Source organism: Thamnophis sirtalis, unplaced genomic scaffold, assembly GCF_051295495.1.
Source record: "Thamnophis sirtalis isolate CommonGarterSnake01/CBP01778 unplaced genomic scaffold, rThaSir2_p1.2 scaffold_12, whole genome shotgun sequence".
Taxonomy (NCBI): Eukaryota; Metazoa; Chordata; class Lepidosauria; order Squamata; family Natricidae; genus Thamnophis; species Thamnophis sirtalis.
The window spans coordinates 53,487,340-53,504,270 of NW_028261392.1; the positions used below are offsets into that span (position 1 = coordinate 53,487,340).

At 41.0% G+C, this 16,931-nt stretch overlaps 1 protein-coding gene across 6 annotated transcripts in view; it reads right to left on the reverse strand.

Annotated features, from left to right (window-relative positions):
• Positions 1–3,716: 3,716 nt before the first annotated feature.
• SUCO (SUN domain containing ossification factor) overlaps positions 3,717–16,931 on the reverse strand; it is a 96,811-nt gene continuing 83,596 nt past the window's right edge. For all 6 annotated transcript variants that reach the window (XM_087726576.1, XM_087726579.1, XM_087726575.1 and 3 more), the window contains 4 exons: positions 12,961–13,115; positions 10,510–10,601; positions 5,006–5,061; positions 3,717–4,913 (listed from right to left, as the gene is read on the reverse strand). In XM_087726576.1, coding sequence (XP_087582702.1) covers positions 4,470–4,913; positions 5,006–5,061; positions 10,510–10,601; positions 12,961–13,115 — 747 coding nt within the window. In that variant the 3' untranslated portion in view covers positions 3,717–4,469. The remainder of the gene's footprint in view (positions 4,914–5,005; positions 5,062–10,509; positions 10,602–12,960; positions 13,116–16,931) is intronic.

Here is a 16,931-nt window from a genome sequence, read left to right on the forward strand (position 1 = left end):
TGGCCACACTGGAAGACAGGATGGCCTTGAGTCTGGGATGGCTGGGGAGGTAGCTGCCTGGCAGATGCTGACCTCCATCCCAATAGGCATCTTTCTTGGTTCCTCTTCAATTTCGTTCCAAGGGCACTATGCTTCTTGTGTTCCCTTATGTTGAGATCCACCACCATCGCCATCTGGTAACAGTCATGGAACCAGTTGGGTATTCCCTGGTACAGGCAGGTATGGAATAGCTCTTGATTCAAGCCATCTCTGAAATGGTAGACCAGTAGCTGCTCCATCCTTAACTTGCCTGTGACTCTTTAGAACTCCTGGATGTATTCCACCACCAGTCGGTTCCCTTGTCTAAGAGCCTATATTCTCTGATTTGGCTTTCCGGTCAGCTTCAAAATTGGCTCTAAACTACTCTAGGAAGTCATTGATTTTCCCAGGTCCGGTGCCTCTTCATCATGGAGGACCATCATCTGTCATTTCCCTTCGAGGTTAGCAGTCACGGCATTCTCCATTGTCACCTCCTTGTGATAGGCATACTAGTCCAGGTTGGGCCCATAACTGGTCCAGAAAGAACAACAGTTTGTCCAGGCTCCCGTCAAATGTGGCCTTTATTGGCAGAGGATCCGTAGGTGGAGGCCCTCAGTATTCAGAAAACTAGTCAGGCCCAGGTGGGTAGGGCCATGGCTGGGCACTGTGCCACCCCAGTTGGGGTGGCAGCCAGTTATCATGCCTGCAGGTGGGCTTGCAGCCCAATGGTGCCTCTCAGGGTCCTGCCTTGGGGCAGGGCTAGTTGAGGCAGCAGCTCTCTATGGGAGTGGGGTTTGCCTTAAGAGTTTCCCCCTGAATCTGCCGATCCCTTCAGGTTCCACAGTGCTCAAAAATGAGCTCAAACGAAGACGTTTGAATTATGAGAGCTGCTGTTTCTCAACCCAGCATGATATCACCGCAGGAAGTCCCCCAAAGCCCCCCTTCAGAGGGGTCCAAAGCCATTTAAATGCCTACTTGAAATTTTTTCTTTCTTTCCCAGAGCTAACACCTTTGAAAAGGAAGGCTAAATACCAGCTGCCTATGTTCGCTTTCTTTGAAGCTTGCTAGCAACTGCCATAACCAGAGGGGGGGGGGGGGTGGCATTTGGGAGGGGAAGAGTGCTGGAGGTGTGAAAGAATGCTGTGGGAAATTGGGGAGTATGGACACTGACAGGAATCAGAAGTCCCAAACCGAGCTATCTTCCTGCCTTCAAGGATGGTGGCCCAGGAAAAAGAATTTATCACAGCACCAGGTTCCCAAAACACTGGAACAGGACCTGATTGGACTATACTTCTGGGGGGAAGGCTCTGGACATTGGGGCTTGCTTTCAGTATGATTTTCATGCAGTTTTACTTCAGAACTTGCCTTAATTATGTTGTACTCAGCATCTCTAGTAAAAGTATCTTTTCTCTAACATCTAGGGCAGGGGTCCTCAAACTACAGCCTGTGGGTCGAATAAGGTCCATTAATCCACTCTGTCCTGTCCACCTGCTTACCCCCACCCTTTGATTGAGCGCAGGACTTAATTTCACAAGTCCTGCGGGCTAGAACTGGAAGGCAAGGCCAACGTTTTTGGGCGGCAGAGTGATACTGAAGACATGGGAGGCCAAAAATGGGAACACAGAGGCCCTGGCAGACCTCCGCACACCCCATTTTTGGCTGGCAGAGTGCTTCTGGAGGTGGGGGAGGCAAAAAACAGGGCAAAAAGCTGGAAGAGCGCTGGAGGGCTGCCTTACTCACTCGCCGGCCGGACTAGTCAAGTTTCAAGCAACAAGAGATGTGTTACTTTTGGAGACACCACAGGATTGCCCCCCCCTCCCACTTGCTGGCCAGCTGGTATTTGGCACACTGGACATCAGATTCCCATCACCCAGCACCAGTTCAAGGGTTCCTTCCTCCCCCCAGGAGAAAGGGAGAGAGAGATGGAGGGAGGGAGAGAAAGAGGGAGGGAGGGAGAGATTTGTTGGTTGTAAGCTCCTTGGGCTGAGAAGAATTGCTGCAAAACTGAGTTTCCTGAAGTAGACCATTAGACTCCTAAACAACTTAAAAAACGATCTAGTAAAAATAAGTCAACCAAAACAGTAAAATGCAAACAAAAACAAATAAAACACCCCCAGGAGCAAAACAAATTAAAATTTAATTTGTGTGTATTGTTTATAGCAGGGGTCCTCAATTGGCCATGGCCATCCAGTCACATGACCACCTAGCCATGCCCACCCTGCTGGTCCAGGGCCCCCAACAGTCTGAGGGACTGTGAATTGGCCCCCTGTTTAAAAAGTTTGAGGACTCCTGATCTAGGGTGTCATTCTTTCCTAGGGAACTAGTTGTGGCCAGTCGGATAGGCAGCCACATGGCTAAAATGGCTGCTGCTTCAGGAGTGACAAATCCAATTAACATAACTGCTAATTTTTGAGGGTCATAAATTTGAATCATTGTAATTACACTTTTGGGGTGCAGCTGTAATGGCCGTTAACAGGCTGATCATAAGTTCAGAAATGCTTGTACTCCAAATATTTGAATGATTAAAGCCAAATTCTACTTTTAGGAATCATTTTGAAGTAAACCATTGTCTGTTCCCTGGTACTTCTGGGACTCTATCTGGAGAGTCTTTCTTGGCACTACCTAGTTGCACACCATCAGAAAAGGGCAGTAACTATTTTTTTGAGGGCAGAGATGAATGTCAACCTTCATTCCCCTGCTTCCCATTGCAAACTTGACCATCAGGCAAATTTTCTATTTCAGCATCCTGAAGCGTTTGACTTCCTGACAGACCAACTCCAGAAGGCCACAAAGGAAGAACTATCCACTCAGATGAGGCGATTGTTGCCAGGATCTAGAAACTTCAAATACATTATCTATGTTAGACCTTATCTACAGAAAATCCTTAACTCACAACTAGTTGCTTAGTCACCAAAGTTACAAAGGATGCTGAAAAAGGGTCTTGTTATCCAGATTCAAATTCTGATCTCTGAGCCCCCATGGTTATGTGACTACATTTGCAGTGCTTGACATTGGTCTACATTTAAGGCCAATTACAGCATCCTGCAATTAGATGACCATAATTAAGTTTTTTTCTGGACACTGGTGTTAGCGGAAAATGGATCTACTTAACGTCTATGTGTTGACTTTACAATTGTGTTATTCACTTTACAACTACCACAAAAACTATTGTAAAATCACATGATCACTATCACATGATGACCTACTTAACTATCATGCCTTGTGACTAATTGTGGGCTCAATTACAGTTGTAAATCAAGGACTACCTGTATATTAATTAGATTAAAATAGCTAAAAAATTGCTTTGTATGGTAGAAGGTTGCTTGTTCAAATTTTTAGCAGAAACATGTTTGTAATTACTGTTTTCTTCAGCTACTGTTTTCTTTTGTACACTTCTTACTTCTTAGATATTACTTAATGCCTTTCTAAATCATTATGAATACAGCTGCCACAATTTCGCTTTACCATATATAAGGATGACATTATATGAAGCAGAGCACTTTATCTCCGTATTTGGCAAAGTATGAGAATGCAACACTGTAATAGCAGTAGACAGAAGGAATAGAGATAAAAATGCATCTCAAGGGACAATGGAAGCATAATACCAGCTACGCAAACAATGATTAAAAATATTAACCGAACCCAGGAATATGCAGTGGAAATCCTAGCCCCAGAGTAAAACAAAATAAATAAACATATTTTAAATACAAGTATTCAGATTTATTTTGTAATTCACAGTTTCTACTGGCACCATAAATCTGTTGTTTATTACAGATCCTAGTGCCACAATTCTGTATGATTCACACAGTCTAACCTTTCTGACTCTCATTCTGATTTGAGTTCACTTCATAATTCATATTCTTTTATAGGTCCATCTCATTAGTCCTGTAGACTATAAAAACTAACATGAAAGATGTGAAACAAAGACTTTTAAATAAGTTACATTACATATGAAATTTAGAAAAGACATTAGATCTTTTAAAAAAAGAAACCAAGGAGGCACTACTGAAAGTGCTCAATAAGTTAGCTTATACACTATAATCTTGAAACTTCCCCCAAAGACTGTCCTTATCATTCACTCTAGTGTACTCTCATTTCAGCAATCTGATAAAAATTAAGTCACATGAAAAAAACACATACACATTTACACAAAAAAGTGTAAAATTAGTCCCCATGTCGCTGTCTTCAATTACTGAATGATCTTCCAAGATCAGCTGCCCCCTGGATACTTTGGAATTCTTATTAACCCTAATCAGCAAGTACTAAGCATGCTGGCAGGGGATAATGGGAATTGTGCAGAACATGGCTGGGGAAAATAGATATATAAAAAAGCAGCTTTGAAAAATTGTTGACAAAATGCTAGATGCTCCTCTGTACTTTTTTTAGTTTATCACCCCGCTACAATAGAATTTGTCATACAAAAATTTCCACTATGAAGTATTCAATAAAATTTAAAGGTGACCAGAAACAGCTGTGACACCAAATGTCCCCACAGTTATATCTTTGTTTCCTTTGATGATATCGTGCAGGCTTGGCAAGGACCCCGTCTTAGTCTGTATTGTTTTTATGAGTTTCTGCTGTTCTGGGGCTTTAGAACGTCTTCGTTTAAGAGTTCTCTTCTCAGTTTTTGTCTTTGGGATTTGCCCATTGCACAAACCTCTGCACGCTGAAATGCCACAGAAGTAGGACTCTTCAGATTGTGATGAGGTTTCAGAGCTTCCTTCTGATGGCAGGCTTTTGTACAAAGAATGATATACCTCACCAATATTAGAGAAGTCTCTCTGATTGGTAAAAGTCCTCTTGTTTTTTATTTCTCCATTGGCTACTTGATGGATTGGTTCAGCTGCTGGCTTGACTGTTTCAATTTTCTCATTTTTGTATTTGCAATGCTTCTTCTAAAAAAGAAAAAAAAGAGTTAAGTGAGGGCCTTTTAACTTTTAGAACAAGTTTTTATAATGCTGCTCTTAGGTCAGCTATAATAACATACCTTTTTTTCTGGGGAAAACTTCAATGGTTCTACTATGTAGAAGTCATCTGGATTCACTAAAACAAAAACAAAAAAAGATATATGGATAGTACCTTTGTACTTTTATATGTATTAGGTATATTCTTATTAAGATAGACAGTAACTTTAAAAGTCAGTAAAACCAGACAAATGATATAGCATCAATATAAGTGACAAATTTAAAGTAGATTCTGAATTTGCTCTTTGAATAGATTTTACACTATTAAGGGCATATTATGCACACCTAAGCTATGCTGGTTGCTATTTATACTCAAGTCTATAGCCAAATAAATGCCCAGCAGATAATTAAGAAAATTGCAGTTTAATAAGTCTATCCACAATTAGGAGTCTCTGCATCATGTATCCTGCTTCACGTGTCATCACTACTCTGTTCTTGAATGGCCAGAAATTGAGGGAAAAATAACTTCCTTTCAACACTGGATTTCATTTGAGAAAATTTATAGCCCATTAATTCCTGCATGAAACGGCCTATATGTTGAAAAAAATGTTATTTATCAAATACAGAATAGTGAACTCTTCTGCACTAAAGGTTCTTGGATCCTCACACAGGAAACAAGGCCCTATTTGCTGAAAAGCACCGCTTTCACTATGCTTATCAGAACCACCAATCGCTAAGAAAAATGCCTCCAACAACACTCGTAGGACCGTACAGAGCAAGCTTCACAAGATGCAGGACTCCTGGTTGAGTACCAAAGCAGATGAAATTCAAAAGTTTACTGATAGAAATGATGCTAAACGGTTCTACAGAGCCCAGCCATCAGCCATCAGGGAGCTCCCCTCTATTGGACTCAGATGGTGCAACTTTAATTCTATAGTGATGGGCTGAGCACTTCCAATCTGTACTGAACCGCCCATCTTCCATCAACAATGAGACAATCAACAGAATGCCCTAGACGAATATCAACCACAGCCTGGACACCCCACCATCAAAGACTGAAACCCTACAGCCCATCAGCCACCTGTCCAGTGCCAAGGCCCCAGGATTTGACACGATCCCAGCGGAGGTCTATAAGGATAGTGGTACAGTGCTTGTCGACAAACTCACACAGCTGTTCCAGTCTTTCTGTAATCAAGGATCCATTCCTCAGCAACTGAAAGATGCATCCATTGCACACCTCTACAAGAGGAAAGGTAATCAACAAGTCCACAATAATCATAGAGGAATATCACTGCTTTCCATTGCAGGCAAGATCCTTGCAGGAGTGTTACTGAACCGCCTGACTGACTACCTGGAACAGGGTTTATTACCTGTTGTAGGTAATACAGATACTACCTATAACGAGATACAGTCTGGTTTCTGCAAAGAACATGGCACTGTGGACATGATCTTCGCAGCCCGACAGCTCCAAGAGAAGAATCGTGAATTGTACACCACTTTCGTGGATCTCACTAAGGCTTTTAATACTGCCAGTCGCAAAGGTCTGTGGCGCATCATGTTGAAGTCTGGATGCCCTGATAGATTCATCCCGATGATATGTCAGTTCCACGATGGTAGGAGGGCTCATGCTCTGGATGACGGAGAAGCTTCAGAGGCCTTTTCTGTTCCAAACAGCATCAAGCAAGGGTGCGTGTTGCCACTGACATTGTTCAGCATATTTTCAGCCATGCTGTCAGATGCCTTGCAGAACAGTTCCTTGGGAATTAGCCTGAGATACAGGACCAATGAGAAACTGTTCAACCTGTGAAGACTCCAGGCTATCACCAAGATAAAGGTGATTGTGCTACGTGATCTCCTCTTTGCTGACGACTGTGGCCTGAATGCTAGATCAGAGCAGGAAATGCAAGACAGTGTAGATAAATTCGCAGCAGCATGTGACAACTTCGACCTACTCATCAACATAAAGACCAAAGTGATGCATCAGCCAGGTCCAAAAGCCCAACATGAAGAGCCCATCATCATAGTGAAGGGACAAAAGCTGCAAGCAGTGGACCAATTTACATACCTTAGCAGCATCCTCTCCTATGCAGTGACAAGTGACATTGCGATCAACTGCAGAATCGCCAAAGCAAGCTCTGCATTTGGCAAACTACTGACCAATGTGTGGGAATGCCATGGAATAAGCCTTGCGACAAAGCTCAAAATCTACCAAGCAGTAGTGCTAACTACCCTGATGTATGCCAGTGAGACACGAACTGTATACAGGAAGCACGCTAGGCAACTGAACCACTTCCACACGACCTGCCTCCGTAGAATTCTGAGGATCCAATGGCAGGACAAGGTGCCAGACACAGAAGTCCTCTCCAGAGCAGGCTTGCCATCATTTACACCCTGCTGATGAAAGCCCAGACATGCTGGGCAGGACATGCTGCAAGGATGCCAGACCATCGTATCCCTAAACAGCTCCTCTATGGTAAGCTGTCTCAAAAAGCGATTGCACGGGGAAGAAAGGAAGCAATACAAAGACACACTGAAAGTCTCCTTCAAGTCTCCTTCAAGACACCACCTCCTGGGAAACTCTAGCACAAGATTTATCCACATGGCACACACTGATCCACCAAGTCTGCCAGACATCTGGGGACAGAAGAACCACCATAGCACAAGAGAAGCGAGCACTCCGCAAAGCCAGAGCTGCAAATGCTGCAACAATGGTGCCCACACATGTCTGCCCGACATGTGGCAGACATTTCATGCCTGTATAGGCCTTAGTAGCCACCTGCAGACACATTGTGGATAGCCCACACCCTACTAGATGCCAAGGTCCTCTTAAAACACGATGGACTAATATCATTTATCAAATATCATCAAGATGAAAATTAAGAAAAATCATGTATAATTTCTGTGAATTAGATGTCTCTTAGAATTAGACCTTACACATCACTGTCCATTCTTTTATGGAATATGGCAGAAGAGGCAGAGAAACATGGTCTATGTAGCATGGGTCCCCAACCCCCAGGCTGTGACTCGTTTGGAACTGGACTGTGGAAGTGGTGTTTCTGGAGCTGTGTGCTCATGTGTTTTCACCCTCTGCTCGCTCCCCCCCCCCCCCGCATTGCTTTGCAAAGCCAGAAAGATTGGAGTCCATTGCTCTATATAGGATAGAGCTTGTGCAGAAGGAAGGGGCACTTTCTGATCTGGGCATAAGAGATGGTAGTGCAGTGGTAAGATGATCCTTAGGCAGAGTTCTTTTAGTTGGCTGAGGGGATCCTGTTCCAAACTGCCCAATTATGTGACTATTTGGTATACTTTAAACTGTATATTGTAGTCTTTAAATTGCGCACTCCATATTAGGTCCGTAGTGTATATCAAATGATATACAGGAAGGAAAAGTACCCCCAAAGTAGAAACGTATCTTTATACCTGTCTCTAACCAAGATACACCATAAGAGTGTTAAATAGGAGAGAAGGAAAAGCTATGACATTGGTAGGAATGTAATGCTTTGTTCACAAAAGCAAGGTAATTGTCAAAACTAGTTCCTACGGTATAATCCTATATTGCATCAATAGAATTAAAGGATAAATATCAAAAGAAGCCATCACACTTCTCTACTGTGTTGGTCAGGATACACCTAGTATATTCTATTGCAAGGGTGTCAAACTCGATTTCATTGAGGACCGCATCAGGGTTGTGTTTCACCAGGGTGAGCATGGCCAGCTCAACGTCATGCTGGGGGCGCCTGTGGCGGCCCAAGTGCTCTGCCAGTGAAAACAGATCTTGGGAGGGCCGAGGGCAGCCCTCCCGAGCTCAGTTTTTGCTGGCTGAGGCACTGCGGGCCAGTCCTTTGCTGTTTCCAGGGCGGCCCCACGGGCCAGATCTATGCACCCCATGGGCCAGATATGGCCCCCACCCCTTGAGTTTGACACCCCTGCTCTATCGCATTTACAGAGCATTATAGGATAGACACACTGAAGCCTGGCCAAATGACAGCAAGATTCTGATAAGAACAATATTTGGGAAAATTGAACAAGACTAGCCTGGAGAAGAGAAAATTATGAGAAGATATAGTAGTGGTCTTCAAGTTTTTCAAAGGTATCATGTAGAAGATGAAGCCAAATTGTTCAACGCTATTCCAGTAAACAAGTATTGGTGGATTTATATTTTAATGAAATAAATTTAACTGGACATCAGGTAAAATCTTCTAATGATAAAAACCTGTTTAATAATGGAACAGGCAGTTTCAGGACTCTCCTCCAGTAGAGATATTTAAACAGAGGCTGGATGTACAGTACATCTGCCGGAAATGCTGGGATAATGGATCTTTCCATTGAACAAAGATTGAACTAGATAATCTCTAAGGTACAGCACAGTCTAAGATTCATTGTTGAATGCAAATCAACGGACAGATTTAATTAGCAATCAAAGGGCTAAAATCTGTTTCAGAAAACATAGTGTAAGCTAGTGGTTATGATTGTCTATGAAAGCAGGTATCCATAGTTGCATGTTATGCACCAATGAAAAACAAATGAACCAAAAATGAGTTCTACAAAAAAATACATAAAACACTGTAACTGAATGAGATCCAGAACATTTTTTTATATTTTGACTAGATCACACAAATGGGATCCATGCGGGAACAAGTGAGAGTTTGATAGTATGGAAATGGTGATCAAGCTGTAGAAAACTATAAGGACTGTATAAAAATGTGTTTCGTTTGAACATATAGTTGAAGCTAATCTGATCATACATAGATATGACAAATGAATGAACAATTATTTTGATTGTTCATGAGAAAAGACTAAAATAAATAAAGTATACAAGATGATAAGAGATTCTGAATATTGGAAAGACTGCTGCCGGTAATATCAGGACTGGATCTTAGGGGAAAAATGGCACAGAGTGGAAGAAAAGAAATAAAATAGTGAAAAAAATGACCTTTATAACAAGATTTTGGAATTAAATATAAACTATAAACACCTTTTTGTGGGAATTTATTTGGGCAACACTACTTCCAAATCAATTTTGATGTACCTCTACCGCTAAGAGAGTAATCAAAGACAAACATTTCAATTCAATTGACTTCTAAAGAATTCACAACATCTTCCCATATGCCAGTTTGCGAAATAATCTGTGGTTACTTTTCAGGGGAAAATGTCATATACTGGAACTTCAAGAAACAGGCATAATTTAAGAAATAAAACAAGACGATAAAGCTAACGATTGAGAACCTTGAGAGCTATGTTATCTTCTATCTCTAATATTTCAACTTGGTTGAAATCTTGTCTTCCACAAGCACCATACTATAGGATCATACAACTCTTTGTGGTGCCATGGGAAGCAAGGACTGCTAAAGTTAACAGCACTTGATGGACCTAGGTTTGCTTTATTGCATAGCTACCCAAAATATTTCTAACACATGCATATACACAAACAAACAAATCTGACTACCTATCGGAATATTTTAATTGCACTTTTATATTTCTGCAACAAATTATAATGTGTATTATGACAACTGTTCTGCACTGAAATGCAGTAGTGGTTTCACCAGCAATCTGTAGAAACAAGTAGTTAAACCATAGCTATCCTTACCTTGTTTGCTATTTAGCTGAAAAGACTGAGACCTAGTGAGTGGAAAGGAAGTTCTTCTTTTCACATTCATATCATCATAGGAGGAAATACATCTGCAGAAGAAAAACAGTGCCTTAATACCAAAGGTGATAAAATAGTTTTTCCTGCTGAACTTCTAAAATCCAGTCTTCTACTCTAGAAGCATTCTGAGAAACCTATTGCTTCTATTTTCCCATTTTCATATAGCACAAGAGCTTACTGCAAAAGCATAACATTTCTGAGTATATGCTTTATATTGCTACAGAAATTTGCATGTATGTTGAAGTTTACATATCTCCAAAGGGTATAACAATGTATAGTCTCACAGCTACTGAGCTGTATCTTCCCCTTTTTATACTGAACGTATTTGTTGGGAGTTGTGCTTCCCCAATATTTGGAGAAGCATTATGCACTTATAAGAAAGATTTATCAATTTATTTTCCTGGTTAAGCAAGACAAATTTATAAAGGTGACTTTATTTCATAGCCATTAAATGTGAACATCCTTTTTAAATACAAGAGAACTTTTTACCCAAATTTATTCTGATGGATAAATGTGATAATATACTATTTCAAATCTCTTCTGATTAACAAACAAATATATGAACATATTTGTATAAAATATATGAACTCTGAAAGTGCACTCAGAAACTTTGTAAAGTGGTCCAAATGTGTTTGTTCAGGTAATCTCCAAATTACCACAGTTCACTTAGCAACTGTTCAAAGTTGCAACATAACCCCAACCCAGGACTTGAAAGGTTATGAATATTGCAGCACCACAACAATCGTTCACCCTTACGAACCTCAGAGGCATTGCAGCTTTCGCCTTACCTATTCCCACCACCAGCTTCTCTGACTCACCAATTTTGCCACTTCAAAGTACTCCATTGCTGCTCAAACACTTTTCGCCCGGAGACTGGAAGCTTCATTTGCACACCGATGGGGTGCTTTGAAGTGGCAAAATTGCACCACCTCAGAGCACCCCTTTGGCGTGCAAGCACTTTTCACCCAGAGACTGGAAGCCACAACATATATATGTAAATGAGGGGCCATGATCTCACACAACTTAAGGCACCCATCTTCTTCTGCAGAGAATGGGCACCTGAAGTCCCACGACATCAGGGCACCCAGAAGCTTCCAGTCTGTGCATGAAAAGTGTTTGCACACAAACAGGAGGCTTGAAGCAATGTGATTTCACTGCCCAAAAGCCTCCCATCAGCGTGCAAATGCTTTTCCATGCTGAGACTGGAAGCCTTTGGAGAAGACTCACCAAGGTTGCCCACCGCTCTGAAGTGCCAGGCAGCCTTGGTGAGTCAGAGAAGCCAAGCAGGCCGTGGTCGATCTGCTCTCCCTCTACTCTCACCGCTCCACTTTTGGAGCGCTGGGAGCAGGCAAAGAAACCGTGGCAGAAAGGCTAGAGAGGAGACAGCTTGCTAGATCTTCGCAAGGTAATTGAGTCTCCAGACCTGGCATGGCAGGAGGGGGGAAGGAAGCAATTGTGGGAAGCATGAGGTATCTCAGTAGGTTGGAGAAGGCTTTGGGTGGTCTTAAGCAGCTGTTCTGTTCCATCACTAGACCCTCCCATGGCCTTCCCCACCCTGAGATACCTCATGTGCATATAATGACCCACGCATTTGATTAGCGAATGCATGGGCGAAAGCAGGGAGTGATCACGGTCAAATTATGTGATTCACTCCTGAGAATCCTCACGTTATGAATGTAATTGGCAGGTTCCATTACATTTGTAACTCGAGGACTACATGTACAAAAGATAAGAAACTTTATACCATTGTGTACTCTACAGTCTATTTATTTTACAGAACGCATGAAGTAAAGCATGATGTGCAGTGTGAACCTAGAGAAGAATGAGAAATTAGAACTAAAATGAGCAAATGCTTGAACTGCATATATATTAGTTCTTGCTGAGTGGCTTCTAAATGCCTTTACAAGGGGGAGGCAATTTTCTAGTAGCTATTTTGGTAGTTAAGGCACATAGGAGAGGGGGTAATAACATTCTGCAATTGGATGTGGCTTTCTTTTTGTGTTTGCTGTTTCAAGTATGCTAAATGGAGATAAATACTGAAATAACTTATTTATTTTATTTCTCGCTAGAAGGATGGGCAACTGCTCTTAAGCTATTTTTCATGACCTATCTACAATTTATCCTGAATGGCAAGATTCTTTCAAAAGCCATTTCATAATTTCACTTTTTCACATAATGTTCATTCACAAATTTGATAATTTCACACACCATTCACTCATAAATTTCACACATCAACACATCTTCCATTCTACACATTTACAGTATATAATGAAAAGCATTTTATAGATTTAGCCATAAGTATGTCTTAGTATGTAGTTGTTCTTAGTTTTCCTGATTGATCTAGGCTAAGATAATAAGTAACTACACATACAAACATGAGATATAAATTACCTTTTAGGACTAGGATAGTGATTACTTTTGAAAATCTTTGAGAAGTAATCATTATTCAATTCTGGTTTATATTTGTAACGTTGCAGAAAAAGCATAAAGACTACGATGGCAGAGAATATCAAAGAAATAACGAGGTAACTCTGGTGATCTGAAACCTGAAAAAGAAATTGTAGACTGTATAATCATGGTTAAATATGGAAGCAACTACATATATGTGAGAGTGAAGGTTCGTTCTGTAGGATTGTGGGTTGGTTTCTAAACATTTTGTTACAAGACTAGGTAACATTCCCTAACTCTGCTGAAGATGTTACCTAGACTGGTAACGAAATGTTTGGAAACCAACCAACAAGCTCACAGAACGAAACTTCACCCTCATCCTACACCCAGATATTTGCCACAACATATATATGTAAATGAGTATCTATTCTGCATTATATTAGGTTTTACCAATAGCTAACTAAATAATGAAATCTCTGCAATCCTCAATTATTTTCCAAATATATTTCCTCAATTGTCCTTCTATCTGTGATTTACTTTAATAACAGAATAACAAACTTGCAAGGGAACTTGAAAGTCTTCTAGTCCAAACTCCTGCCAGAGCAGGAGACTCTATACCATTCTGGACAAATGGCTACCCAGTCTTTTCTTAAAAACCTCCATTAAAGCAGCAGCCACAACTTCTGGAGGCAAGCTGTTCCACTGATTAATTGTTCTCACTGACAAGAAATTTCTCCTTAGTTGTAGGTTGGATCTACAACTTGATAAGTTTCCCTCTGTTACTTGTTGTCTTGCCCTCAGGAGCTTTGGAGAAAAGTTTAACTCCTTCTTCTCTGTGACACTCCCTCAAATATTGGAAAATTGCTATCATGTCACCACCCCTAGTCCTTCTCTTTGTTAGACTAGACATAACCCAGCTCCTGCAATGCTTCACTTTATGTTTTAGCCTCCAGCACCTAATCATGATTACTCTTCTCTGCACTTTGTCTCAACATCATTTTTGTACTGTGATGATCAAACTGGATGCAGTAGTCCAAGTGTGGTGTCACCAAAAAAGTATAAAGCAATACTAACACTTCATGTGATCTTGGTATTATCACTCTGTTGATGCAGCCTAGGACTGCATTGGCTTTTTTGGCAACTGCAGCACATTGCTGGCTCATACCTGTGGTGCTACTGTTGCTGCGCCAAGTATCATCGATTCCAGAGTTCCCCAGCGTTTCCAGCTTTGCAGACCAGCAGGGATGGGGATGGTTCTGTGCAAGCAGCTGGTAAGCATGTGCATGTCCATTTGCTCAAGCGTGCACATGCACACCTGCTGCTCATGCAAATGGAGCATGCTCACTGCTTGCACAAGTGAGGATGCGCATATGCACATGCATACTCACTGGCTGTTTCGGCGGCCCAGTTGCAAACCCTTCATGATCCACTAGTGGGCAGTGGCCCACAGGTTGTGGACCTCTGGTCCATATGTGCCTTTTTTTTTGCCAAAGTATAAAACCTTACTTTTCTCACCATTGAACTGCATTTTGTTGGATAGGGCCTAGTGTTCAAGTACTTCTGGACCTTGAGCCTATATTCTAAAGTCTTGGATGCTCCCCTCAATTTGGTGTTAGCAATAGCAATAGCAGTTAGACTTATATACTGCTTCATAGAGCTTTCAGCCCTCTCTAAGCGGTTTACAGAGTCAGCATATCGCCCCCACAGTCTGGGTCCTCATTTCACCCACCTCAGAAGGATGGAAGGCTGAGTCAACCTTGAGCCAGTGAGATTAGAACCGCTGAACTGCAGATAACAGTCAGCTGAAGTGGCCTGCAGTACTGCACCCTAACCACTGTGCCACCTCGGCTCTTGTCTGCAAATTTGATGAGTTCCCCTTCTATCCCTTCATCTAAAACATTTGTTAAGATATTGAAGAGTACTGGACATAAAGCAGAACCTTGTGGTATCCCACTGCATGCTTCCCTTTCTGCAGATGTAGTTCCACTGAGGACTACATGATGAGTGCGGTTAGTCAGTCAGTCAGTAATCCATTTGGTGGTGATGCTGTCTATCCTATATCTTCCTCATTGATTCAGTCTGGCAGAATTGACACATTCTGGGTTCCTTTGATTAACTAAAGCTGTCGGGTTTTGAAAGTACACTTCACTGTCACAGCACTTGACTTTAGAATAAGGTTTACCCCACCAAGATTCAGATAAGTCCACCCTGATGGTGTTTCTAAGATTCTTGAAACAGATAGGTATTTGGCAAGGGTGTTTGAACGCTTCTTTCAATGGTGTAGGTTTCTTTTTTCTCTTTTCCATTTTGCTGTCTTTTATTGTTTGTTCTTTTTCGGCTGTGGTGGCTCAGTGGTTAGAATTCAGTATTGCAGGCTACTTCGGCTAATTGCCGGCTGCCTGCAGTTCGATTCTCACTGGCTAAAGATTAACTCAGTCTTCTATCTTTCTGAGGTCGATAAAATAAGGACTCAGATTACTGGTGGCAATATGCTGACTAAATCGCTTAGAGAGAGCTGTAAAGCACTGTGAAGTGGTATATAAGTCTAAGTGCTATTGCTATTATTACTTTGTTTTTTAATATTTGTTTTGCTATATAAAGAAAGAACAGTACTTTTAATGTCTATATAAACAGTGTGTTGTCTGGTTACAGTTAGTTTGAGCATTATTTTATTGTTTTATAGGTAGTCCTCGACTTACAACCATTTATTTAGTGACTGCTTGAAGTTATAATGGCATTGAATGGTGCACACTGTTGCAGTATCCCCATGGTCATGGGCCAGAATTCTGGTGCTTAGAAATTGGCATGTATTTATGACAGTTGCATTGCCACAGGTAATTATCATTTGTAATCTTCCCAAACCATTTCCACAAGCAAAGTCAATGTGGGGAAGCAAGATTTGCTTAATGACTACAAAATTCATTTAACCACCAGAGTGATCCACTTAAGAACTGTGGAAAAGAGATTGTAATATGGGGCAAAACTCAGTTAACTGCCTTGCTTAACAACAGAAATTTTGGACTCAATTGTGGTAATAAGTCAAGGACTACCTGCATGTCTACAGCATTTCCCTGGTCCACTAATTTACTCATTTGTCAAAGAATGCAGTAAGGTCTGTCTGGCATAATCTGTTTTTGACAAACCAATGTTGGCTTATAGTAATTTAATTTTGTTTTGAAGTTTAATTTCTTTCCCAGGCTGCCAGGAATGTTTCAGAGTAGTTATTTGCGATTTTTATTTCCCAGATACATTCTGTGAAAGGTGAACCAAAAGAAGCTAGTTCTTCTCTGGAATGGTTCCCATGTGGCTGGAAAACAGGAAATGTGGGTTTGGGGGATGGAATAGAGGAGAGGTGATATGGTATAGAGGAGGAATTTGGAGCTAGGGTTGGAAGGACTGCACAGAATATACGCAAGATTAGAAAAGCCTATGGAACAACCTATTTTTTTGAGGCGGTAAAGAGTTTGTTTATGTGCATTTTTGAACTTGTATGTGTGTAATCCTGAGAAATGGCTGAAATGGATCTGGCAGACTCTTAACATGCAGAGATAGTGAGACTAAATTTGTAAGTGCCAAGAAGAAATTTGTATTTTTAAATTTCTACAATTCTCTTAAAAACTACTGAAAAATGAAAGACTTGATTATTTGCTTGTATCCAGTCATCCTAGTATAGCCTTATGTTATTAATAGGAACAGTTCTATTTATTCCATAATTGGACAAAATTATGTTAGCCTATAGATATGTATAGTAGGAAGCCTGTCATGAATTTGTAACTGGTTCTTTTAATTCTTCCTATTATAAGGAGCTTATTATCCTATACAAAACATATTCAAACTACTTTAAAGTATTTTGTCCAAATTAGTTGGCAACACATAAGCATATCTTCAAATGACTAACAATTTTAGAAAACTTTTTCACATGAAAATATTAGTTATGGACTGTACAATGCATTTCAACTTATCATTTTCAAGAG